General features: G+C 45.3%; 1 protein-coding gene across 1 annotated transcript in view; it reads left to right on the forward strand.

Moving 5' to 3' along the window:
• The window catches only part of LOC143995841 (BOS complex subunit ncln-like), a 92,884-nt gene extending 81,752 nt beyond the window's left edge, over window positions 1-11,132 (forward strand). The window contains exons 13-15 of the mRNA XM_077490561.1: window positions 2,759-2,812; window positions 6,319-6,397; window positions 10,967-11,132. Of these exons, the coding sequence (XP_077346687.1) occupies window positions 2,759-2,812; window positions 6,319-6,397; window positions 10,967-11,026 (193 nt within the window). The 3' untranslated portion in view covers window positions 11,027-11,132. The remainder of the gene's footprint in view (window positions 1-2,758; window positions 2,813-6,318; window positions 6,398-10,966) is intronic.
• Window positions 11,133-26,914: the final 15,782 nt, after the last annotated feature.

Consider the following 26,914-nt stretch of genomic DNA (forward strand, 5'->3'; position numbering starts at 1 on the left):
GAACTCTGTGACAGCTGGGCATTGTTCTCTGCTTACTAGGAGCGTATAGAACTCCGTGACAGCCGGGCATTGTTCTCTGCTTACCAGGTGCGTACAGAACTCTGTGACAGCCGGGCATTGTTCTCTGCTTACTAGGAGCGTACAGAACTCTGTGACAGCCGGGCATTGATCTCTGCTTACCAGGTGCGTACAGAACTCTGTGACAGCCGGGCGTTGTTCTCTGCTTACTAGGAGCGTATAGAACTCCGTGACAGCCGGGCATTGTTCTCTGCTTACCAGGTGCGTACAGAACTCTGTGACAGCCAGGCATTGTTCTCTGCTTACTAGGAGCGTACAGAACTCTGTGACAGCCGGGCATTGATCTCTGCTTACCAGGTGCGTACAGAACTCTGTGACAGCCGGGCGTTGTTCTCTGCTTACCAGGTGCGTACAGAACTCTGTGACAGCCGGGCGTTGTTCTCTGCTTACCAGGAGCGTACAGAACTCTGTGACAGCCGGGCATTGATCTCTGCTTACCAGGTGCGTACAGAACTCTGTGACAGCTGGGCATTGTTCTCTGCTTACTAGGAGCGTATAGAACTCCGTGACAGCCGGGCATTGTTCTCTGCTTACCAGGTGCGTACAGAACTCTGTGACAGCCGGGCATTGTTCTCTGCTTACTAGGTGCGTACAGAACTCCGTGACAGCCGGGCATTGTTCTCTGCTTACTAGGTGCGTACAGAATTCTGTGACAGCCGGGCGTTGTTCTCTGCTTACCAGGAGCGTACAGAACTCTGTGACAGCCGGGCATTGATATCTGCTTACCAGGTGCGTACAGAACTCTGTGACAGCCGGGCGTTTTTCTCTGCTTACCAGGAGCGTACAGAACTCTGTGACAGCCGGGCATTGATCTCTGCTTACCAGGTGCGTACAGAACTCTGTGACAGCCGGGCGTTGTTCTCTGCTTACTAGGAGCGTATAGAACTCCGTGACAGCCGGGCATTGTTCTCTGCTTACCAGGTGCGTACAGAACTCTGTGACAGCCAGGCATTGTTCTCTGCTTACTAGGAGCGTACAGAACTCTGTGACAGCCGGGCATTGATCTCTGCTTACCAGGTGCGTACAGAACTCTGTGACAGCCGGGCGTTGTTCTCTGCTTACCAGGTGCGTACAGAACTCTGTGACAGCCGGGCGTTGTTCTCTGCTTACCAGGAGCGTACAGAACTCTGTGACAGCCGGGCATTGATCTCTGCTTACCAGGTGCGTACAGAACTCTGTGACAGCTGGGCATTGTTCTCTGCTTACTAGGAGCGTATAGAACTCCGTGACAGCCGGGCATTGTTCTCTGCTTACCAGGTGCGTACAGAACTCTGTGACAGCCGGGCATTGTTCTCTGCTTACTAGGTGCGTACAGAACTCCGTGACAGCCGGGCATTGTTCTCTGCTTACTAGGTGCGTACAGAATTCTGTGACAGCCGGGCGTTGTTCTCTGCTTACCAGGAGCGTACAGAACTCTGTGACAGCCGGGCATTGATATCTGCTTACCAGGTGCGTACAGAACTCTGTGACAGCCGGGCGTTTTTCTCTGCTTACCAGGAGCGTACAGAACTCTGTGACAGCCGGGCATTGATCTCTGCTTACCAAGTGCGTACAGAACTCTGTGACAGCCGGGCGTTTTTCTCTGCTTACCAGGAGCGTACAGAACTCTGTGACAGCCGGGCGTTGTTCTCTGCTTACCAGGTGCGTACAGAACTCTGTGACAGCCGGGCATTGATCTCTGCTTACCAGGTGCATACAGAACTCTGTGACAGCTGGGCATTGTCCTCTGCTTACTAGGAGCGTACAGAACTCCGTGACAGCCGGGCATTGTTCTCTGCTTACCAGGTGCATACAGAACTCCGTGACAGCCGGGCATTGATCTCTGCTTACTAGGAGCGTACAGAACTCCGTGACAGCTGGGCGTTGTTCTCTGCTTACCAGGTTCGTACAGAACTCCGTGACAGCCGGGCGTTGTTCTCTGCTTACCAGGTGCGTACAGAACTCTGTGACAGCCGGGCGTTGTTCTCTGCTTACCAGGTGCGTACAGAACTCTGTGACAGCCGGGCGTTGTTCTCTGTTTACCAGGAGCATACAGAATTCTATGACACTTGGGCGTGGTTGGCTGCTTACCAGGAGCATACAGAACTACGGACAAACCCGGCGGCTGTCACACCAGTGTAATCTGCTGGGCTGAGCTTTTTGACTGCAAGAGATGGCTGGGCACTGCAGAAGCAGGAGAGATTCCCACCCCAGCTGCACCCCTTCCACAGCACAGTGCCCAAGGCAGGTGCCTCTGCTGGACATGTGATGTGCCCCAGGAGGTGGGGCATGGGAAGTCACTCTCTCCTAGGCAGGATTGCGGCAGTGGGGGCGGGCACTTATAAAAATTTGTACTAACCTACCACTCAAAAAAACAAAAAAACGAACTCAGTAGTTCACTTTTTGAATGAAGTTCTCTTCAAGATAACATCAGAATACAGAGAGGAAAAGAGCTTACAGACCACTTTGTAAATAGCATAAAAAGCCAAAATATGACAATTCATACCATAATATATAATAATATCTGTGAAGATGCATGGACTCATCAATATTTTATCGTGCGTGTGTATATATATATATATATATATATATATATATATATACACACACAAACACAAACGTTTACAAATGTGACAATGTAGTCATACATGTGAGGATGATAATTGCCGGATTTTATCTAGACAAATTTGTGTCTTTTTAGGCATCCAGAATTTGTGTTCTATGATCAGATGAAACAGACTATGACATCACACAGGTAAGATGGGGCTCTGGGTATGTCATGTGTTAGGTTCAAGTGATAGACTGGTTTTCCTTTAGGGCAGAGGTCTCCAAACAAAAGTCTGCGGCCGGATATGGCCCATTATTTGCCTTTATCTGGCTCCTGGGGCACTATTCCTCCCACTGACACCAATGATGGGGCACTATTCCTCCCACTGACACCAATGATGGGGCACTATTCCTCCCACTGACACCAATGATAGGGCACTATTCCTCCCACTGACACCAGTGATGGGGCACTATTCCTCTACTGAAACCAATGATGGGGCAATATTCCTCCCACTGAGAAGAATGATGGGGCACTATTCCTCCCACTGGCATCAATAATGGGGAACTATTCCTCCCACTGACACCAATAATGGAAAACTATTCCTCCCACTGATTATGTCGGCAAAGGAGAAGTGCACACTTAAGCCCTTATACACACGATCGGACTTTGTACAAACTTTCCTGTGGATTTTTGTATAAAGGGCGTCGGCCGTGAACTTGTATTGCATACAGACGGCAGGACTTTTTCAGCCAACTTTCACCAAATCATGTGTTTTTTCTGCTCTTTACCGCCACCTTTGGTCAACTTCTGTATTGTTGTCTGATCTTTTGCATTGGTTCTGAGAATGCGTGTTTGTACTTTGTACAAAAGTTTTCTGTACACACGATCAGACTTTGCTCCATCGGACTTTTGTTGCCGGAAAGTTTGTCCGTTCGCACAGCCAACAAAAGTCTGAAAAAGTTTGTCCGATGGAGCGTACACACGGTCGGATGTTGCCTTAAAACAGCTAAATTTGCATGTTTGTTGTCAAAAAGTCTGATCGTGTGTACGGGCCTTATGAGACGCCTGTTGTCTCTATATATCTTTGACCCCAGCTATTATTATCTATCTAGAGACATCTCTTATATAATTATTTATATAGGACTCACTGAACAGCCTCTCAGTTTCAGGACCAAAGTCCCAATAGTCAGGGTTTGAGGCTTTTTCCCACCCAAAAGTCTCTCCAAGCCTTCATAATCCTAATAATCCTGAAAAAACTGTAAGTCAGTTTTCCCCTCTCTGCTGTATCACCCCAAAACCGCTTGTCCTGCATAGGTGAGAATCCATGAGTACTCCCAAATGTCTTTTCACCCCTTTTTAAAAAGGGACCACAACCCAAATGATGGGGATATGCATCTCTCATCCAGGACCCATCCCTGGTGTCTTTTACAATACGAAATACCATCAAAGGCTCGAAAGAAGAGACTGGGGTGTCTTTTTCTAGGGTTTTATTGGAATGATGGGTTTGAGGGGAGCACGAGAACTGAACACCTTGAGGACTCTATAGAGCTGCACAAAATATTCCCACAAAATCTCCAATGCTGACAGGTGACTGAAGCTTTTGGTTATTTGCAAAAACACCTAAACAGTAATCTACCCACACAGCTACAAGGTCATTAGCTGCCTCCCTCTGATACAAACTAATACCACCATAGGACAGCCAGGCACCTTTCCCCACAACTTCCTCCTGGTACTCTCCAGTGAGCTTTTCCGGACAAAACCAAACTCCAGGACTAGACCCCGCAAATAGGCAACCCCAGCTGGAACCTCCAGAAATCCTGCCCGGGGGGGGGGGGGGGGCAGTGGCGGCTGGTGAAGTTTTAGAATGGGGGGGCACCAGACCCTGCCTTTCCTTTTTTGACCCCTCCCACTTGGTGAAAACGGGCGTGGTTTCAGTGAAGTAGTGGGTGTGGCTCTAAGGTGGTGTTGTTAGTGTCTGAGATGAACGAGGGACAGATGGATGGAGGGACAGCAGGCCCAGATCCTACACAACAATAGAAATATGTGTATTCTGGAAAGTTTAACAATCAGCAGATTAAGATATTCCAAACATCTGGTGTTACCACTTCAATCATCCTGGCACCATGGTTGTTATGGTGTCAGGATGATTGAAGCGCATTATTTATATTATAATATTGTAATATAAAATGAAATCATTCAACTCACCATAATGCAGAGTCAGTGGGAGCCCTGAGCGTGTCACTAGCCACGTTGCCTGCCACCAGGTGCCATCAGGTGTCCCCAGCGGTGTCCCTCCTTACATCAGGTGCCTCCAGCAGAGTCCCTGCTTATAAGCAGCCTGTGTCACATAAAATGCAGCCTGTGTCCCACCAAATGCAGCATGTGTCACCACCGAATTGCAGCAGCATGTGTCACCACCAAATTGCAGCAGCACGTGTCACCACCAAATTGCAGCAGCATGTGTCACCACCAAATTGCAGCAGCACGTGTCACCACCAAATTGCAGCAGCACGTGTCACCACCAAATTGCAGCAGCATGTGTCACCACCAAATTGCTGCAGCAGATGTCACCGCCAAATTGCAGCAGCCTGTGTCCCACCAAATTGCAGCAGCCTGCCTGTGTCACATCAAACCCCCCTCCCCCCGTTACTTACCTTGCAGTGTGTTGTCTTCTCCTGTGTCTCCTGTGGAGAGGTCAGTCCTCTTATACTTCCTCTTTCCTCTCTCCTGGGCGCAATTGGAGAGAGAAAACTGGAAGTGACATCAAACTCAGATGTCAATCAAACCGCCCCGGCTGTAGTAATATATACTACGAGCGCTGGGCGGAAGCTACTCGGCGCTTCAGAAAGCGTCGCAAGGCGAGCTAAACGCCCGCAAATGGAGCGCCATGTCTGCAATCTCGTGATTGCATAGACATGGCGCTTCCCATAGGTGCGCTGTCCGAACACATCCGAACACAGTGCACTTAAGGACCCTTTTTGTATTTTTTATTTATTTAAAGGGCCAGCTTTAAAAAAAAATCTCATTTTTTATTTATTTTTTCCAATTTTTTTGTGACTGCCTGGAGGGGGGGGGGGGGGGGGGCAGCGCCCAGGCGCCTCCTATGGACAGGCCGCCACTGCCCGAGGGTCTCCTCCAGCAGGACTGAACCCCAGAATGCAGCTGCTTCTGTCTCAGGCCCCACCCCATTCATGGGCTCTCCCATCACCCACTGGGCGCAACTCCTTAATCAGAACAGCAGCCTGTGATACATTGAGCAGGCCTCAACCCCTGCTCCACTTTTTATGGAAGTGCCAACCAAACTTACCTATCAACCTGCAATACTCTAGAAGGGTGCCATCCATATAAAAAGAATTTCCTGGTAATGGCTACAATTAGGACAATAAATGTGCACTTACATGGTAATGCACGCCTATTGGGTGTGTTAGTAAGGTTAAAAAAACAGAAAAAAAAAATAAACATTGTCAGATGCAATGGACAGGATTGTCTCCGTATTCTCGTTGGACGACCCCAATACTAAAGGGTTGATTTTACACAAGATTAAGGCAACTTTTACCCAGAATTCATACATTTTTCCAAGGCCAATACTACATTTTTTTAAGTTTTTAAAGAAAATATGTGAATTTGTGGTGGAAGTTCTGTGAATCTTGGATGAAAACATTCATGGACCCCTATATGTCTAATTGACTTATTTGTATTTTCTCATATTGTAGGGTGAAGCCGGCTGTGTTTGATCTGTTTATAGCTGTCATTATTGCAGCCTACTTGGGCGTGATTCACAAAGCTATCCAAGTAAGTGATACCCAACACATCAGAAGGTAACCCAATGAGATATTAATATCTACCACAATTTATAAACACTGGAATCAGCTCCCTTGTGCTGTTACCTGGTCTATATCACAGAGAAACATAATGGATTAGGGTCAATTTTTTTCAAACTTTTTTTTTTCATTTCTTTTTTTTATTGCCAATTTCATATTTTTTACTATTTCTATAAAATCTTTGACTAAAAAATATAATTTCAAATGTTCATTTTTTTTTTTGGTATTCCAGAAAACTGGAGCAAACTTCTTTGTGTTGTGGTCTTGGCCTATATCAGGGATATGCAACTAGCGGACCTCCAGCTGTTGCAAAACTACAAGTCCCATCATGCCTCTGCCTCATGCTTGTGAGTCTTGCTATGCCTCATGGGACTTGTAGTTCTGCAACATCTGGAGGTCCCCTAATTTCTTATCTCTGATCTATATTATAGAGAAACATAATGGATTAGGTACATTTTATTAAAACATTTTTGTACAATAATTTTTTTTTGTTTTTTACTATTTCTATGAAATCTTTGACTAAAAATATAATGTCAAAATGTGTATTTTTTTTTTTTTGTATTTCTGAACATAACGAAGAAAAATTAGGATTTGGAACACAGACAAAACTAAGCACCCCCTTTAACATAAAAATGGCTTTATCTTGTTTTGTACAGTATATGGTACTAAAAATTCAAACACTGACAAAGCTGAATTTAATTTTCTAAAATTTATTTTACAAGGATTTTTTTTTCTTTTTGGTCAAAGAGCTATTGTTTTATTTCTGAACATGTTTTCAGGTAAAAAAAAAAAAAAAGAATTCGGCATTCTCTATGAGAGAATAAAGATTTTGTGATTTTTGTGTCTTTAAAATTAAATGAATAAATAAAATATTTATGTAAGATGCGCTTTAACAATCACACAATCTTTGTTCTCGCATAGAGAATGCCTAATTCACTTTTTTTTTTTTTTAACCTGAAAACATGTTAAAAAATAAAACAATAGATCTTAAGTCATTTTTATGTTAAAGGGAGTGCTTAGTTTTGTTTGTATTCATAATCCTAATTTTTCTTCATTATTTTCAGAAATACAAAAAATACACATTTGGCATTATATTTTTAGCCAAAGATTTTATATGCATAGTAAAAAATAAAATAATATATATATATATATATATATTATATTATATAATATAATATATATTTTTTTTGGAGAACTTGGAGAACTAACCACAGATCTTCTGTCGGCTGCCTCAAATCCTCCTGTCTCCTTATGTCATCCCAGACAGACTCCATGATGGTGAGATCAGGATTTGATTTAGATTTTTCTTCTGTTCGCTCATTTTGCATTTTGTAAATTGATAAAAATTAAACAATCAAAATATACTGTATCTGTTTGAAAGCATTCTTACCCCTTTCCCGCCGAGCGTACGCACATCTGCGTACTCGGCTTCCGGGGGTTATATCATCATCCCGGTACCGTTTTTTACAGCAGGCGATTGGCTATCCAGGCATAACAACCGATGCGGCTAAAAGCCGCTCGGCTGTTATGCCGGAGGAGCGGGAGGGGACGTCACCCCCTCCCGCCGCCTCTCGCCGCTGTTACCGGTGCTCCCGCTCGATCGGGAGCACCGATTAGAGATCCGTCGGCTCTGGCTGCTGGGGAGGAACTGGAACGAAGCCGTAATCGGCTTCGTTCCAGTCTCCTCATCGTAAACACGGAAGCGACGTCATGACATCACTTCCCGTTTACTCGGCTGCCAATGGCGCCGGTTTTAAAAAAATATTCGGTATTCAGAATCGCCGTTTTCGGCGATCTGAATACATTGAAGTGTAAAGGAGGGGTGGGGGGTCTTTTAGACCCCCGATCCCTCCATAAAGAGTACCTGTCACTACCTATTACTGTCACAAGGGATGTTTACATTCCTTGTGACAGCAATAAAAGTGATCAAATTTTTTTTTTTTTTTTTTAAACAATTTAGTCATTTAAAAATAAATAAAATAAATAAAAAAAAAAAAAAAAATTTTCAAAGCGCCCGCCGTCCCCGCGAGCTCGCGAAGCAAAGAAAACGCATACGGAAGTCGCACCCGCGTATGTAAACGGTGTTCAAATCACACATGTGAGGTATCGCCGCGATCGTCAGAGCGAGAGCAATAATTCTAGCAGTAGACCTCCTCTGTAACGCTAACCTGGTAACCGTAAAAATTTTTTAAAGCGTCGCCTATTGAGATTTTTAGGTACCGTACTTTGTCGTCAATCTACAAGTGCGCGCAATTATAAAGTGTGACATGTTTGGTATCTATTTACTCGGCGTAACATTATCTTTCACATTTCGCAAAAAAATTGGGCTAATTTTACTGTTTTGTTTTTTTTTTATTCATGAAAGTGTCCCTTTTCCCAAAAAGTTGCGTTTAAAACACCACTGCGCAAATACCGTGTGACATAAAATATTGCAACAATCGCCGTTTTATTCTCTAGAGCCTCTGCTAAAAAAAAATATATATATATAATGTTTGGGGGTTCCAAGTAATTTTCTAGCAAAAAATATGGATTTTAACTTGTAAACACCAAATTCCAAAAATAGGCTTAGTCATGAAAGGGTTACTTTACAGTGGGCTCCATTCACAAAGCATGATCCCACCGCACAGGCGTTTGTCAAATTTTTTTTTCCAATTCTTTCAAAACCGCTACTAAAATACCGCATGCGCCATTTTGAAGTGATGTGGTATTTTAGTAGTGAAAGCCTGTTGGAATTTTATGCCGGCACTAGCCGGTGTGTCCTTAAAGTGGACGTTAAAAGTCATGCATGGAAGTTACCTATAGGTAATGTAAATATCTGCTAAACGTGCGCTGTATAGGAGATATTTACTGTACATGCAGCCGGTGACATCACTGGTGCATGCCCTCTGAAGGAACGGCCACCTGTGCCGTTTCTTCAGAGACCCGACCCATGACATCATTGCGGCTCCAGCCATTTACAGAGCTGGAGTTCACGAACACGGAAGCAAGATGGGTGAAGATGGAAGCGGCCTTCAGATCTGACATCTCGGTGCGGGAGGGCTTCGTTTTAAGGCAAGTTTAACTTTAAGCCTTTACCTTGCACAGTAAAAAAAAAAAAAAAAAAAGCAGTAGTAAATAGCTGGTTGTTAGGGAGCGGGCAGCCACCGGCATCCTTAACAACCAGTAATTGCCGTGATGGTTAAGGAGTGAGGAACTGCTGTGTGTTTAACAACCGATGAGTCAACAGCTTCTTAAAAATTAAGAAGAAGAAAAGCGCTGGGTCCCCCACAATCCATACCAGGTTCTTCAGATCTGGTATGGATTTAAAGAGGTACCTCATGTCAAAATGTAAAAAAATAAATAAAAAAAGACGTGGGATCCCCCCAAAATCCATACCAGACCCTTATCGGAGAATGCGGACAATTTTTTTCAAAATAAAGGACTTGTAAAAAATTGCCTTCTGTCTTTATTTACACTACCCTTTTTTGGGGGTGAATGAGTAAGAGTACTATAGGGGGAGGCCAGGATTTGCCCCCCCCCCGCCCGCCCACAGAACCCCACAACCACTGGGCCAGGGTTGTGGGGAAAGAGCCCCTTGTCCTCATCAACATGGGAACAAGGTGCTTTGGGGGGAGAGGGTAGAGCCAACCTGCCCTAAAGCATCCACGCATGTTGAGGGCATGTGGCTTGGTATGGTTCAGGAGGGCAGGACACTCACTCGCCTCCCCCCCTTTCCTGGGCTGTATGCATGGATAAGGGTCTGATCTGGATTGTTGGGGGGGGGGGGACGCCATGCCATTTAAAGAGGAAGTAAACCCTGATGGGTTTTACTTCCTCTTTGTTTCCCTGCAAAGGTAAAGCATAATGGGCTACTATGCATCGCATAGTAGCCCATTATGTGGCACTTACCTGCAGGAGAAGCCCACAAAATCCTCGTCTTCCTCGCTAGTAGCGAGCGTTCATTCTTCACCCCTCTTCCTTCCGGGGCCGCAAACTCCAGCTCTGTGACTGGCCAGAGACGCGTGACGTTGCATGATGTCACTCCCGCGCATGCGCGTGGGAACCGCCTTTAACGGCATGACCCGAGCTATAAACGGCACATCGTGCCCTTTCTAACTCCGGCAAATGTGCAGAAGAAATCGGCATACGCCGATTTGAAAGTATCCCGTAGACCGTGCAGGTCTGGGAGATATTTCAAGCACCTACAGATAAGCCTTAATCTAGGCTTACCTGTAGGTTAACATGGTTGTAAAGGGTTTACAACCACTTTAATTAAAAAAAATAAATAAATAGCATGGAGTTCCCCTTAAAATGCATACCAGACCCTGATAAATGAAAGCTTATATTCTCTGATAAACGACAGTTGCTCTTGCTTACTATTGGCCAAAGTAATCATTTTTATATTATAGCCATGTAACTGTCATTTTTAAAATTTCATTGGGCTTCCCTGAAAACCATCACTTTTTGTAAATAAGGATTCCTTATCTCGGTGTGTTCGCTTTGTAAACTGAACCTGCAAATGTGATTATAATTAATCTCTTTTCCATGTTTTTCTCCCCAGAATTCCGGCCTGGCATATAATAGGTTTGTCCTCCTTATTACAAAGCAGAAGAGGAGATGAAGAGACGCCTGAAGTCAGCCTGAAGTCCTCTTTATCACCGAATGGAACTCAACTTCTTACATCGCAACTGTCTATTTTTAAAAATAAAATTGATAGTAAAACCACATTTTGTATTGGCCAGTGAACTCTGCGTCCCCTGTGGGTGTGAGCTCCACCGGAAGCTTTACCCTGGAGTGTTGTGTGTCATCAGTGAAGAGGAAACATATAATATATATTATATAATATAACCACCCAGGTGTACTCTTTAGGTAATGCAGGAAGAACTTTTCAGTGACCCGTCAGATCCGAGAGAGACTCAATGATTACATATGGAGAATTTGTTGAATGTTGATCAGAGTGTCTCTAGTTTATTGAACACAAAATGCAAAGTATTTATGTAGATACAAAAGGAAGAAGATAGGGGCTAGGAGGGACTTCCCGTAAGTTATCAGAATAAGAAACAAGTCGTCTCTAGCAAACATCTGTTTCCATTCTGATCATGCATATTCTCAATAACATATTTACAGTTAGGACAGGAATCTTATTCTTAGGCTCTGTCTTAAACCACAAGATAAAGCCTGTTGTAAGTGTAGCGCTAACCCCCGGAGGAGCTGCTGGCTTTATTTGGGCTTACCGTTACCTCACCTGCTCGCCTCTCCGTCTCGGGGGTTCTGTTGGAAAGTAGCCCAAAATGATGTTGAATATGACACTTAATCTTTTTTTAACATTTATTCAGGATAAGCACAAAAGCCCTTCAATAGAGGGTCAGAGGATAAAGGGGAGATCAGGCACCTAGCAATTGCGGGTTAGAAGTATTAGTCAGATCCAGTGGACAAACAGCTCCACAGACTGGATACAGCAATCACTGGATAGGACCCTATCACTTGACCTAGCAGCCGATGAGATGCTCAACAAAGTCTCTGCCACAGACTTGTCAATTAAACTTAAGAAATCCTGAGAGTTTAGAAGAACTACCATACAGTATCAGAATCTTTCAGCTGACCCAGCGATACTTTATGGGTGTTGATCCGGGTTGCGTCCTCTAACTGAGTTTCCAGAGATACCAGCCTTGTACTCGGTCCTCTACTAGAAAAGTCCTCCCCTGGATCCTCCAGTTTTCTTGGCTTCTCCCCGCAGGCGAGACAGTGCAGGACCACCCCTGGATCAGTAGGCCCCAAGACATTTCTGGGCCTACCCTCTCAGTTGCAGAGCCTCGGGCCAGCCGGCCCCGAGGCTCAGGACCATACGGCACAGACCCCAGGCCAGGATGGTCATGAGGTCGGGATAGCAGAGCCCGCAAAAGAACCACCAAAAATGGCTTCGGTACCTTAAATACCCTCTCCTAGAATGCACAGCAGAGAAGACACTCCCACTGAGCTATTTCTGAGCAAGAGGTGGTATTTAATACATCCAGCCTGCTGCATTTCCACACTTATCCCTGGTGACAGCGACACCTACGGTCAAGTGGGAACCAGTGCATCCCAGCTGGACTGGCACAGAAGCCAGAACTTTTAGGGAAAATTAGCCTGAGCCAAGCTACAGGTTCAGACAACTAAATTTGAAAAAATAATAGTGTCTGCCCATTAGGAGCAGGGCACTACATAAGTGAGAAACAGATGTTTGCCTACAGATAAGGAAATATGTCTTCACAAAAACAGGAAGCTTGTCCTGGGAGGTGGCTTAACCACAAAGAACTGAGAAAATCTTACTTCTATGTAAACCAAAAAGATGAGTCTTGCTAAAAACTCATATATACATATTTAGAAAAACATATGGAAATATTTCTAAAGAAAAATGATTGTTTTATGCGTTCTCTAAGGCTCGGTTCACACAGGGGGCGATGCGAGGCGACACGACTTGCCTCGCCGCGACCTGCCGCGACCTCAGCGGCGACTTGCAAATGACTTCTGTATAGAAGTCAATGCAAGTCGCCCGAGGTCACCCAAAAGTAGTACAGGAACCTTTTTTCTAAGTCGGAGCGACTCGAGTCGCTCCTCTTAGAACGGTTCCGTAGTACAGAACGGGGGCGACTTGTCAGGTCGCGGCACGGCAAGTCGTGTCGCCTCGCGTCGCCCCCTGTGTGAACCGAGCCTTACAATCAGCAGCTATGATGAAGACCTATGTTTTTCTGCTAATGCTCCAGGACACAACTAAAGTCAAAACATTTTTTTTTTTCTTCTCATTTTGGATAGAGAGTTTTAATTTTGCCGTCTGTGTCCCACTGGGGAGGTTTCCCTTCACTTCCTGTTCCATAGCCATAAAGTAAGTAGGAGGAAATCCCTTTGAAGTGTGGCAATTCACAACTAGTGTCCCCACTGGAAAATTCCCCCTCTATTCCTAGTCAACAACCCAATTTGTGATTTTCTTTTACTTTCACTTTTGGTATAAATAGTCACCAGGAAACCAAATAGAGAGGGTAAATCTTTCCAAATGGGGGAGGGGGGGGCACAGATAGCAATGAAAAGTGGCAGGGGTCCTAATCCCTCTCCACTCCATCCATAAATAAATGTTAAAACAAAATTGGCCTTAAAGCATTTGTTATCCCAACACTTCCTATTCCTGATATGTGGCTTTTGTACCATGCACTAGACATGTGCAATTAGTTTAGTGACAAAATGAGTTAATTCAGATGGAAACCCATTTAATACCTTTTTCCGAATATTTGAAAATTCGTAAATTTGAAAATGAAAAAAACCCGAAAATCTGAAATAATTAACTCTTAACCACTTTCAGACCGGACCAATTTGCTGGTCAAAGACCAGACCACTTTTTGCGATTTGGCACTGCGTCGCTTTAACTGACAATTGCGCGGTCGTGCGACGTGGCTCCCAAACAAAATTGACGTCCTTTTTTTCCCACAAATAGAGCTTTCTTTTGGTGGTATTTGATCACCCCTGCGGTTTTTATTTTTTGCGCTATAAACAAAAATAGAGCGACAATTTTGAAAAAAACGCATTATTTTTTACTTTTTGTTATAATAAATATCCCCCAAAAATATATAAAAAAACATTTTTTTCCCTCAGTTTAGGCCGATACGTATTCTTCTAAATATTTTTGGTAAAAAAAATCGCAATAAGCGATTATTGATTGGTTTGCGCAAAAGTTATAGCGTTTACAAAATAGGGATAGTTTTATGGCATTTTTATTAATAATTTTTTATTATTTTTTTTTTTACTAGTAATGGCGGCGATCAGCGATTTTTATTCTGACTGCGACATTGTGGGGGACCCATCGGACATTTTTGACACATTTTTGGGACCATTGTCATTTATACAGTAATCACTGCTATATAAATGCAGTGATTCCTGTGTAAATGACACTGGCAGTGAAAGGGTTAACCAGTGGGTGGCAGTGTAGGGGTTAAGTGTTCCTAGGGGTGTGTTACTAACTGTGGGGGGGTTGGGCTTTCATTTAGTGTACACTGATCTCTGCTCCAATCACATGGAGCAGAGATCAGCGTCACTAGTTGCTAGGCAGAATGGAAAAATATTGTTTACACAGCATTTCCTCCATTCGGCCGCTCCGTGAGACGATCGCGGGGATGCCCGCGGCGATCGAGTCCGCGGGTCCCGCGACCGGACTCACGGGGGTCCCGACCAGCGCGGGAGCGCGCCGCCGGCGGCGCGCTCCCGATGGCAGGGCGGCATCGAATATTGGACGTACCTGTACGCCAATATGCCTGCCCGTGCCATTCTGTCGACGTACATCGTCGTGCGCTGGTCGGGAAGTGGTTAAATTATAGGCATTGGAATTTCCTTTCAAATTTGGCTGTTAGTCAATGTAACGAATACGAATTTATCCAAAGTTACAAATTAGCTAATGTTATATCTAAATGAATGGAACGTATTAACAAATTAATAATAATAAAAATAATAAAAATAACTTTTTTATTTTTATTTATTATTAATTCGTTCCATTCCATTTGTTTAGATGCGGCATATATTATTTTGGATAATTCGGAACTTCGGATAAATTCGTATTCGTTACGTTCACTAACAGCCAAATTTGAAAGGAAAACTGAAGAAGGTGGCAGGGAATTTAATGTTGAATCCATATCATTTTAAATTCATGAGTGAATATCACCCCAAGAGTTAAATCCATTGCGGGTTCCCACATCGCATCTCCCTCGCAGGCCGTTCACACTGCCCTCTTCGAACCGCTGTGGATGTCAATATAAAGTTAACTACTTAAGGCCCGCCCGCCATCGTTGTATGTTGGCTGTTTGAAGAGGAATACTGTTATGGCAACAGCTTCAAGAGCGGATGGTCCTCTTTCAGATAAAAGTGGTCTCCACGGCGGATTCGCCGCAAGATCACTTTTAATCGGGGGTGGCGGGAGAGGGCCCCCCCTTCCCCCCATGCTTTGGTCCTCTCTACTTACCGGAGCTGTCGGCAGCGGCAGGGACAATCAGGTCCTCTCCCCTCACAAGCTGGTTGCCGAGTGAGGGAAAGATGGCCCCCACTCAGCTTCATAACATTGGAGGGCGGAAGCGACGTGAAACATCACTTCCACCCTCCAGTCTTAAAAAGGAGACATTTTTTTTACATTTTAGGGAAAATATGAGATCTGAGGTCTTTTTGACCCCAGATCTCACATTTAAGAGGTTCTGTCATGCTTTTTTTTTTCCCCGATAATAAGGGATGTTTTCATTCCTGGTAATAGGAATAAAAGGGACCCCAAAATTTTTTTTTATAACAAGGACAGTGTAAAAATAAAAAACAAAAAGGAAAATAAATAATAATTAAAAACAAATAAACAAATAAATTTAAAAGCGCCCCGTCCCGCCAAGCTCGAGCGCAGAAGCGAACACATACATAAGTCACGCCCGCATATGAAAATAGTGCTCAACCACACATGTGAGCATATGATAAATTGCCGTGATCGTTAAAGCAAGATCAATAAGTCTAGCAAAAGAACTCCTCTGTAACTTAAAGCTGGTAGAAATGTTTAAATGTCGCCTATGGAGATTTTTAAGGGTAAGTTTGTTGCCATTCCATGAGCGGGCGCAATTTTGAATCGTGACATGTTGGATATCAATTTACTCGGCGTAACATTATCTTTCGCAATATAAAAAAAAATTGGCTAATTTTACTGTTTAACCAGTTGCCGACCGCCGCACGCCGATGTACGTCGGTAGAATGGCACGGGCAGGCATAAGGACTTACATGTACGTCCCTTGCCTCCCGCGGGTCGGGGGCCCGATCGGGCCCCCGCCCGGTGCCTGCGGCGGTCGGTTTTCGTCCGGGAGCGATCCGGGACGAGGGGGCGGCCATTCATTCATGGCCACCCCCTCGCGATCGCTCCCGACGAATAGAAATCCCCGGTGACATCACTTCCTCTCCTGTAATGTAAACACAGGAGAGGAAGTGATGTATTCTCTCCTCCGTGTCGGTATTTTTCGTTCCGACACGGAGGAGAGCGGATCGGTGAGTTGCACCAACACTCTACACACACAGTAGAACATGCCAGGCACACTCACACCCCCCCTTTACCCCCCGATCACCCCCCCAATTACCCCTGCCCCCCAGTCACAGTGACACCAATGTCATTTTTTTTTTTTTTTTTTTTGCATTGGTGTCATTTGTGACTGTAATAACTGTTAGGGCAGTTAGAGTTAGCCCCCTTTAGTTCTAATGTGCCCCCCTAACCCCCCCAATAAAGGTTTAACCCCGTGATCACCCCCCGCCGCCAGTGTCACTAAGGCTGGGTTCACATTGCAGCGGTTTATGAGAACGAATGTGATTCGCACCGCACTGCAGTGCAAATCACATCCGATCTCTGTGCGATTCGAGTTCAGCCATTCGCCGCACCCGCCACACCCGCCGCACCCGCCGCAAATTCGCACGGGACCCTTTTTTTGGCCCGCAGCAGAATCGGATCGCATGGGTGTTCACACCATGCGATCCGAGTTTGCAGATCGCACTGCGATATGCGAACTGATCTGGGGGTGTCAGTAACATTCCACTGACACTCCCAGCAGTTCGCATAGGGCAGTGTGAACTGCCGCCGGGAGGCATGCGATGCGGGAACCCGCCGCGGATTTGCGGTGTTTCCGCATCGCTCCAGTGTGAACCCAGCCTAATAAGCGATCATTTTTCTGATCGCCGTATTAGTGTCACAGGTGACGCTAGTTAGGCAGGTAGGTATTTAGGTTCGCCGCAGCTTTTTATAGCGCCAGGGACCCCCATATACTACCGCATAAAGCCCCCTGATTGCCCCCTAGTTAACCCTTTCACCAGTGATCACCATATAACTGTTACAGGTGACGCTGGTTGGTTAGTTATTTATTTATAGTTTCAGGGCACCCGCCATTTATTACCTAATAAAGGTTTAACCCCCTGATCACCCGGCGGGTGTCATTTGTGACTAATAACTGTTAGGGCAGTTAGGGTTAGCCCCCTTTAGTTCTAAGGTACCCCCCTAACCCCCCCAATAAAGGTTTAACCCCGTGATCACCCCCCGTCGCCAGTGTCACTAAGGCTGGGTTCACATTGCAGCGGTTTATGAGAACGGATGTGATTCGCACCGCACTGCAGTGCAAATCACATCCGATCTCTGTGCGATTCGAGTTCAGCCATCCGCCGCACCCGCCGCAAATTCGCACGGGACCCTTTTTTTGGCCCGCAGCAGAATCGGATCGCATGGGTGTTCACACCATGCGATCCGAGTTTGCAGATCGCACTGCGATATGCGAACTGATCTGGGGGTGTCATTAACATTTCACTGACACTCCCAGCAGTTCGCATAGGGCAGTGTGAACTGCCGCCGGGAGGCATGCGATGCGGGAACCCGCCGCGGATTCGTGGCGTTCCCGCATCGCTCCAGTGTGAACCCAGCCTAATAAGCGATCGTTTTTCTGATCGCTGTATTAGTGTCACAGGTGACGCTAGTTAGGCAGGTAGGTATTTAGGTTCGCTGCAGCTTTTTATAGCGCCAGGGACCCCCATATACTACCGCATAAAGCCCCCTAATTGCCCCCTAGTTAACCCTTTCACCAGTGATCACCATATAACTGTTACAGGTGACGCTGGTTGGTTAGTTATTTTTTTATAGTTTCAGGGCACCCGCCATTTATTACCTAGTCTCACTAGTGTACCCCTAAATTTAGGGGTGTCTACTTTCCAAAATGGGGTCATTTGGGGGGGGGGGGGTTTGTGCCATCTTGGCATTTTATGGCCTTCAAAACTGTAACTCCCTTAGAAAGCCTGAAGGCGGTGCTTGGTTTTCGGGGCCCCGTACGCGGCTAGGCTCCCAAAAAGTCCCACATATGTGGTATCCCCGTACTCAGGAGAAGCAGCAGAATTTATTTTGGGGTGTCATTTCACATATGCCCATGGCATGCGTGAGCAATATATCATTTAGTGACAACTTTGTGAAAAAAAAAAAAAAAAAAAAAAGTTTGTAATTTTCCCGCAACTTGTGGCAAAATATAAAATATTCCATGGACTCAACATGCCTCTCAGCAAATAGCTTGGGGTGTCTACTTTCTAAAATGGGGTCATTTGTGGGGGTTTTGTGCCATCTTGGCATTTTATGGCCTTCAAAACTGTAATAGGTAGTGAGAAGTGAACTCAAAAATTTACGCCCTTAGAAAGCCTGAAGGCGGTGCTTGGTTTCGGGGCCCCGTACGCGGCTAGGCTCCCAAAAAGTCCCACATATGTGGTATCCCCGTACTCAGGAGAAGCAGCAGAATTTATTTTGGGGTGTCATTTCACATACGCCCATAGCATGTGTGAGCAATATATCATTTAGTGACAACTTTGTGTAAAAAAAAAAAAAAAATTTTTTTTTTGTCATTATTCAATCGCTTGAGGCAAAAAAATAAAATATTCAATGGGCTCAACATGCCTCTTATCAATTTCCTTAGGGGGTCTACTTTCCAAAATGGGGTCATTTGGGGGGGTTTTGTACTGCCCTGCCATTTTAGCACCTCAAGAAATGAGATAGGCAGTCGTAAACTAAAAGCTGCGTAAATTCCAGAAAACGTACCTTAGTTTGTAGATGTGACAACTTTTGCGCAAACCAATAAATATACAATTATTGACTTTTTTTTTACCAAAGACATGTGGCTGAATACATTTTGGCCTAAATGTATGACTAAAATTGAGTTTATTGGATTTTTCTAATAACAAAAAGTAGAAAATATCATTTTTTTTCAAAATTTGCGGTCTTTTTACGTTTATATCGCAAAAAATAAAAATCGCAGAGGCAATCAAATACCATCAAAAGAAAGCTCTATTTGTGGGAAGAAAAGGACGCAAATTTTGTTTGGGTACAACATTGCATGACCGCGCAATTACCAGTTAAAGCAGCGCAGTGCCAAAGTGTAAAAAGACCTCTGGTCATTTACCAGCAAAATGGTCCGGTCTGAAAGTGGTTAAGTTAAAAAAAGTGAATTTTTTCCAAACAATGTGTTTGTAAGACCGCTGTGCAAATACGGTGTGACAAAGAACAACTGCCATTTTATTCTCTAGGGTGTCCGGAAAAAAATATATTATGTTTGGGGGTTCTAAGTAATTTTCAAGCAAAAGAAACGGATTTTAACTTGTAAACACCAACACTGAAAAATAGGCCCGGTCCTTAAGTGGTTAAAGGGGTTGAACCCAGGCTCACACTAACCTAGTAGTATACATTTATTAAAATATTTCTAACAAACGTATGTAGCAGCATACATTTTGGTATTTATAAAGAAATTTTACTTTTTATTGGATGTGTTTTATAACATATATATAGTTACATAGTAGGTGAGGTTGAAAAAAGACACAAGTCCACCAAGTCCAACCTATGTGTGTGATTATATGTCAGTATTACATTGTATATCCCTGTATGTTGCAGTCGTTCAGGTGCTTATCTACCGTATATACTCGAGTATAAGCCGAGATTTTCAGCCCCTTTTTTTTAGGCTGAAAGTGCCCCCCTCGGCTTATACTCGAGTCACCGCCGTCTGTCTACCCGATCAGCGTGTCGAGCAGACAGACGGCGGCCATTCCACTATTCAAAAGCCGCGCCTCCCTGTCTGTGAAAGGCGGAACACTCAATTTCCCAGCAGTCAGTGGTCCGCCTATCACGGACATCCGCTCATCCTCATACTACGGACGAGGATGAGAGGATGTCCGTGATAGGCGGAACACTGACTGCTGGGAAATTGAGTGTTCCGCCTATCACAGACGGAGGCGCGGCTTTTGAACAGTGGAATGGCCGCCGTCTGTCACAGACGAGAAGAGGTGCGGCGATCCTGGCATGTTTTTACATGCAGATCGCTGCAGAAGGACACAGGCTGCAGAAGGACAAAGAGGCACAGGACACAGGTAGGCTGGACACACAGGGATGGACGGACACACAGGGATGGATGGACACACCGGGATGTCACCCTCGGCTTATACACGAGTCAATAATTTTTCCCATTTTTTTTGTGGTAAATTAGGGGCCTCGGCTTATATTCGGATCGACCTATACTCGAGTATATACGGTAATAATTTTTTTAAACTATCGATGCTCCCCGCTGAGACCACCGCCTGTGGAAGGGAATTTCACATCCTTACCGCTCTTACAGTAAAGAACCCTCTACGTAGTTTAAGGTTAAACCTCTATGTAAATTAAAAAATATATATATTTCTAATTACTAAAGTGGTGATGAAATACCACCAAAAGAAAGCTCTATTTGAAAAAAAAAATTGATATAAAAACTTCAATTGTGTACAGTGGTTAATATTTTTGAGGTTTGATTTATATATAACTGCTGATTTTTATTGTTTTCTACACTTTTTTACATTGGGGTGATTTTTTATTTAGGATGAAAGGGCTTTTTTTCCCCATATAAAAATGGTTTCTTTATTAAATGATTGACCATAGAGGAAATATAAAATTATCTTCTCTAATGCCGCATACACGCGACTGGACTTTCCGGCAGACTAGGTCCGAAGGGATTAGTCCGTCGGACAATCCGATCATGTGTGGGCTAGTCCGATCGTTTTTCGAAAAAAAAAAAAACGGGAAGACCAAGAAATAGAACATGTTTCAAATCTATCTGACGGACTCAATTCAGAAGGACTAAAATTGGGAAAACCGTTCGTCTGTGTGCTGTCAGGAGCAACCAAATATGACGCAAGGGCAGCTATTGTCTACTGGCTATTGAACTTCCTTGTTTAGTCCTGTTTACGTCATCACCTTCAAAACTAACAGACTTTCGAACGGACTTAGTCCGTTCGTGTGTGGCCAAGTCCGTTCATTTTGGAAAGTCCGTCGGACCTCCGCCAAAAGTCAGTCGGGAAGACCGTTGAACCTAGTCTGCCGGAAAGTCCAGTCGTGTGTGTGCGGCATAAGCATCATAGAGGTGGTGGGACTAATGGGTAATGGTGATTCTAGTAATCCATCCCATCATACCTATATCCAATCATTGATGAATATTTGCATATACAGAGCCGAGGATTTCCACTTCCTGAGAATGTATACCCTCCTTCATCTGTCCACACTACAACACACACGGTCCTGGATGTAGATAAGGGGGGGGGGGTGGGGTATCTGAAACCCCCCAGAGCAGAGTTATGTTTGTGGAAAATATGGGAGCTTTGCACTTGTCCCCGTCCAGTCCGTAATTGTCAATGGACGGGAATGAGGCAAGCTAGTGTACTGATCCAGCCACTGCTGCAGTCAGCCTCTCCCTCCTTCATCCATGCCGATTTAGATCTCGGCTTGGGCAGGGGGCCGGGCGTTCTGCTGACATCTCGGGTAGGCTCGGGCAGGCGCTCCGCTGACATCTCGGGCAGGGGTCGGGGTGCTCGGCAGGGTGGTCTGCTGACCCGGAGCACACTGTGTGGTGACAGAAAGGTACCTTTTTCACTAATTTTAAATATACTGCAAGGAGGGGGAGCGGGAGGAGAAGAGGATCAATTCCTACCCTCAGTGCACGGGACTGCAGCAGAAAGTTAAGGCCAGTGCATGACAGCTCCACACCACAGACTGCCATCTGCTGGAAAGAATCTGCAGGCGGGGGGGGGGGGGGGGTCACTGATGTAAGAGCGGAGTAGAGACACTAGGATAAGGTTAATCCATCCAAAGTCTCTGATTGTCTCCTGTAGTCCGTCCGTAGTCTCTGATTATCTTCTATAGTCCGCCTGTAGTCCGATTATCTCCTATAGTCCATCCACAGTCTCTGATTATCTCCTGTAGTCCGTCCACAGTCTCTGATTATCTCCTGTAGTCCATCTGCAGTCTCTGATTATCTCCTGTAATCCGTCCGTTGTCTCAGATTATCTCCTGTAGTCAGTCCCTGGGATGAGAGAGCGCCCTCCCCTCCTGAACCGTACCAGGCCACATGCCCTCAACATTGGGAGGGTGCTTTGGGGTAGCGCCCCCCCCCCCCAAAGCACCTTGTTGATGGGGGAGAAGGGCCTCAACCCCACAACCCATTGTACGGTGATTGTGGGGGTGTGAGGGTGGGGGGCTTATCGGATTCTGGAAGCCACCTTTAACAAGGGGACCCCCAGATCCTGCCCCGTGTGTGAAATGGCATGTGTGAAAATGGTAAAAAAAAAAAAGAGACACTACACGCCTTTGTTAAGTCCATTATTAAAAAAATTTAAAAACAAAACTGTCCCACGGAGTCCATTCATCTTCTTCTCACGCTCCGATGGACCGTAAAAAAAAAAAAGCCACAAGCTGCCTAAGATCTGCTGTATGGGAGGCACCCGCTGTAATGGCAGGCCTCTCAGATGACAGTTCTTTTATAACTGAGGGCAGGGGCCACGCGATAACATTGGTGGGTGACCCCGACCCCACCCCCTCCATATCCCTATGGCTTTCCATAGCTGTAACTGAGTGACCCGTCCTCTCTGAAGCTACTGGAAAGCCATAGGAATGTCCCCGTGCATCAGAAGGTGGCAGGGACACCCGTCAATGCCATTGCGTGGCCCCACCCTCAGTTATAAAAGAACTGTCATCTGAGAGGCCCATCATTACGGCGGCTGCCTCCCATGGAGGAAGGCCATAGGCGGCTTTTTTTAATTTCTCTTTCGGTCTGTCGGAGCGCGAGAAGAAGATGAATGGACGCCGTGAGACAGTTTTATTTTTTTATTTTTTAAATAAAGGACTTGTCCCAAGGCATGTAGTGTCTTTTTTTTTATATCATTTTCACACATTTTTTGTGAAATGGTAGGGGTACATTTGAACCCCCTTACCATTTCACACAAGGGGGCGGGATCTGGGGGTCCCCTTGTTAAAGGGGGCTTCCAGATTTCGATAAGCCTACTGCCCGCAGACCCCCACAACCACCGTACAATGGGTTGTGGGGATGAGACCCTTCTCCCCATAAACATGGGGACAAGGTGCTTTGGGGGGGCGCTACCCCAAAGCACCCTCCCAATGTTGAGGGCATGTGGCCTGGTATGGTTCAGGGGGCGAGCGCCAGCAGACCCCCACAACCACCAGGCAAGGGTTGTGGGGATGAGGCCCTTCTCCCCATCAACATGGGGACAAGGTGCTTTGGGGGGCCGCTACCCCAAAGCACCCTCCCAATGTTGAGGGCCTGCGGCCTGGTTAAAAATTGGCGTGGTTCCCTTTAATATCCATACCACACCTGAAGGGCCTGGTATGGAATTTGGGGGGGACCCTCACGCATTTTTTTTTTATATATATCATTTTGGTTCAAGGTTCCCCTGTGGGGGAATCCCATGCCGTTTTTATCAATGAACTTTTATGTGTATTGCCGGACCGACAATTCATTGTAGCCACAAGTACCTTTAAATTACTTTTTTAAATCTGCCCGGCCTCATAATCCAGATATATCCTGACTCGGTTACTGGAGACATAGTCAGGTAATTGGATCTTCTTCCTTTCATGTATCACTGAGTACTGATTATCAAATCTCCTCAAACTCCAGGACTTCTTATTACATCCAATCAGACACTGATCTCTCCTCTCTATACTGGAGTAACACATCCGACTCTCCACTATAATGACCCCCCAGCATCCACTTCCCAGTAATATCTCCCCGAGGAGAAACTCTGACTGCTTATCACCTGAGGCCAATGAGATCTCTCTGGTGTTTCTGGATGACCAATATTTGGTCCTCTAGCCTGACAGCGTGAGCGTTGTATGGTGGGGAAGGGTTGGGGCCGTCTCCTGAATGGTTTAGCATCGATGCAATCTTTGTCCTGTGTAGTAGAATGTGGATAGACACGTGTGCCTGTACATTTCTGTACATTTACACAAGACATGATATCAGATAAACCTGTGTGTAATGTATGTGAGATCCCCGCCACATCCAGATCCCCTCCATCATGGAGGAGTTTATCTTGTCTCTCTGGCCTCGTCATCTCCATCCTCGGTATCACACAAGTCACCTGTGCCTGATTCCCGTAGGACAGTCAGCGGATCTGTTATCAGCTTCTCAATGTCACCCAGACATCTGCTGAGGTCTTTGAACAGGACAGTGACTCTCTCGGTTTCATCATCTCCTTTTCCTTGTACTTTCCTCCTGTGTTCCTACAGACTCTCGACTAGACATGGGCGCCGTCAAAAAATGTTGTTTTGTTTCGTTCCGTTTCGTACGAAAAAAAAATAGTATTTCGTAATTTGTGTACGAAATTCAATTCGGATTTGTACGAAATACGAATTTTCGTTAGATTTTGTAAACTTTTCGTTAAATAACGAAAGTTCGTTATGATGAATTTATCATTATGAGGGGCTCCCACCATCCCTGTGCTGTGCTAACTTCCTCTGATTGGTGAACAAAACACCAGTCATGTTTCTGTTCATTTGGATCCAAAATTTGTTAACGAAATTTCGTAATTTGTATGAAATTCGTAAGCATAAAAATTCCCATAGGGTTCCCACCATCCCTGGTCTGTGCTGACTTCCTGGGGTTTTAACTTTTAGGTTCATTAACTTTTCGTAACAATTACGAAATTTCGTTATGATGAATTTATCATTATGAGAGGTTCCCACCATCCCTGTGCTGTGCTGACTTCCTGGGTTTTTAACTTTTAGGTTCGTTAACTTTTCGTTAAATACTAACTTTCGTTATGAATTTGGATCCAAAATTCATAAACAAATTTCATAATTCATTTCGTAATTCGTATGCATAAAAATTAGTATTTCGGATTCATATATACGAATTTTCGGAAATTCGTACGAATTTTCGCTTCGTACAAAACAAATCGCACATGTCTACTCTTGACTCTTTCCTCCCTCTCCTCTTTCTCGGTCATCAGTTTCTGCAGAACATTTCTCAGTTCTCCTCTTCATCTCAGAGGCCTCATCCGGAGTCTACACCTGGTGTCCCCAATATTCTCCAGCCAGACTGCAGGACACAGAGATAAAGGTGGAATCCTCAGTGCAGTAATACTCTGGTAGTTTCTTAGGGGCAGAGCATTTCCTGTTCTCCAGGGAAGTGGTGGAGTCACAGAAGACGTGTTCTGGTAACTTGCTGTGGACTCTCAGGTGATGGTCACACAGAGAAGCTTTAAAATGCAGATTGGATATCACAGCAGGTATAGGAGTGTCAATATAGTAAGTAAAGAGCCCAGAGTACTCCTGAGATGGCCCGAACAGACAGACAATTCTTCACTACGTTATGCAGTGTTATGTTCCACTGGAGTGCAGGCCGCTCCTGGAACTCTTCTCTGCATTCAGGACAGGAATAACCTCCAGACCTCTCCTGTGTAGCCAACTGTTGTGGAAATTTCATGAAGATGTATTTAAAGTGGTTGTAAACCCTTACAAACCACTTTGACCTACAGGTAAGCCTAGATTAAGGCTTACCTGTAGGTCCAAGAAATATCTCCTAAACCTATATGGTTTAGGAGATATTTGCCCGAAAACGGGCACCGCTGTCTACGGCGCATGCGCCGTAGACAGCGGCGCGCATGCACACTGAGCGCGGCATTCTCAGCGACGGAGCTGCCGCGCGTGCTGGCTCCCGTGCGGGAGTGACGTCATCGCGGCTTCGCCGAATGACAGCGGCGGAGCTGCGAGACCCCACCAACAAGATGGATGCGGTGGACTACAGGGGACAGCGGCGACTTCGCTGGCTCCTGTGTCAGGTAAGTGACACATAATGGGCTACTATGCGATGCATAGTAGTCCATTATGCTTTGCCTTTGCAGGGAATGAAAGAGGAAGTAAACTCATCAGGGTTAACTTCCTCTTTAATATGTATTGTCATAGTGTCACCCAGTGTTAGTACTCTCGCAGCCCGCTCTAAAGGGCTGACTGGGGCAGACTGACGCTGGTTGAGATCCATTTGGTAGTGGAAAACGTCCTGAGGTTGGAGTGAAGTCTTTTGCAGAGTGGGGGTATGTCCGCCAGCGAAGGGCCCCTGTGCGATGCACAGAACGATCGCCTGGGGAGATGTGTTTGCTCTGCAAAGACATTATCGGTTTAGTGGATGTGCGTCGTGTCACCCCTATATGCCTGATCGACATATTTGGGGTGCCATGAGCATACACCTGCAGATAATCTCCCATCAGCAAGAACGGTAGTATGGTCTGGGTATGCCTTGTTCTATGAACAAAGCAGAATAAGGATTAACAAACAAACGGTAAAGACGGGAATCTTTGAATCATTGTGATCGGGAAAAGCTTCCTGTGATCTTACAGAGACAACGGGCCGGAGATCATAGATGCTGCCCCACCCAGAAATGCCCATAGGACTCCTCTAGTCATTGTTCATTGGTTATTGTATAACCCTTCCTGTTTGAGGGAATGCCTGTGCTTGATTGGTCGATTGTGAAACCATGAGGCTCTATTGTTTATATGAATAAAAGTTGGCTCCAAGGAAGTGATCAGGGCAGATGAAGGAGCGATGGAGCTAAGATGGTGATTATGTCAGTTTACTGGGGAAATGCGGGAGACATGGTTTAAGATCCCAGATGCATTATACTGAAAGGGTGCGTATTAGCGTAGGTAAGAT

Source organism: Lithobates pipiens, unplaced genomic scaffold (genome assembly GCF_037356315.1).
Source record: "Lithobates pipiens isolate NorthernLeopardFrog02 unplaced genomic scaffold, aLitPip1_a1.2 Scaffold_19, whole genome shotgun sequence".
Lineage (NCBI taxonomy): Eukaryota > Metazoa > Chordata > Amphibia > Anura > Ranidae > Lithobates > Lithobates pipiens.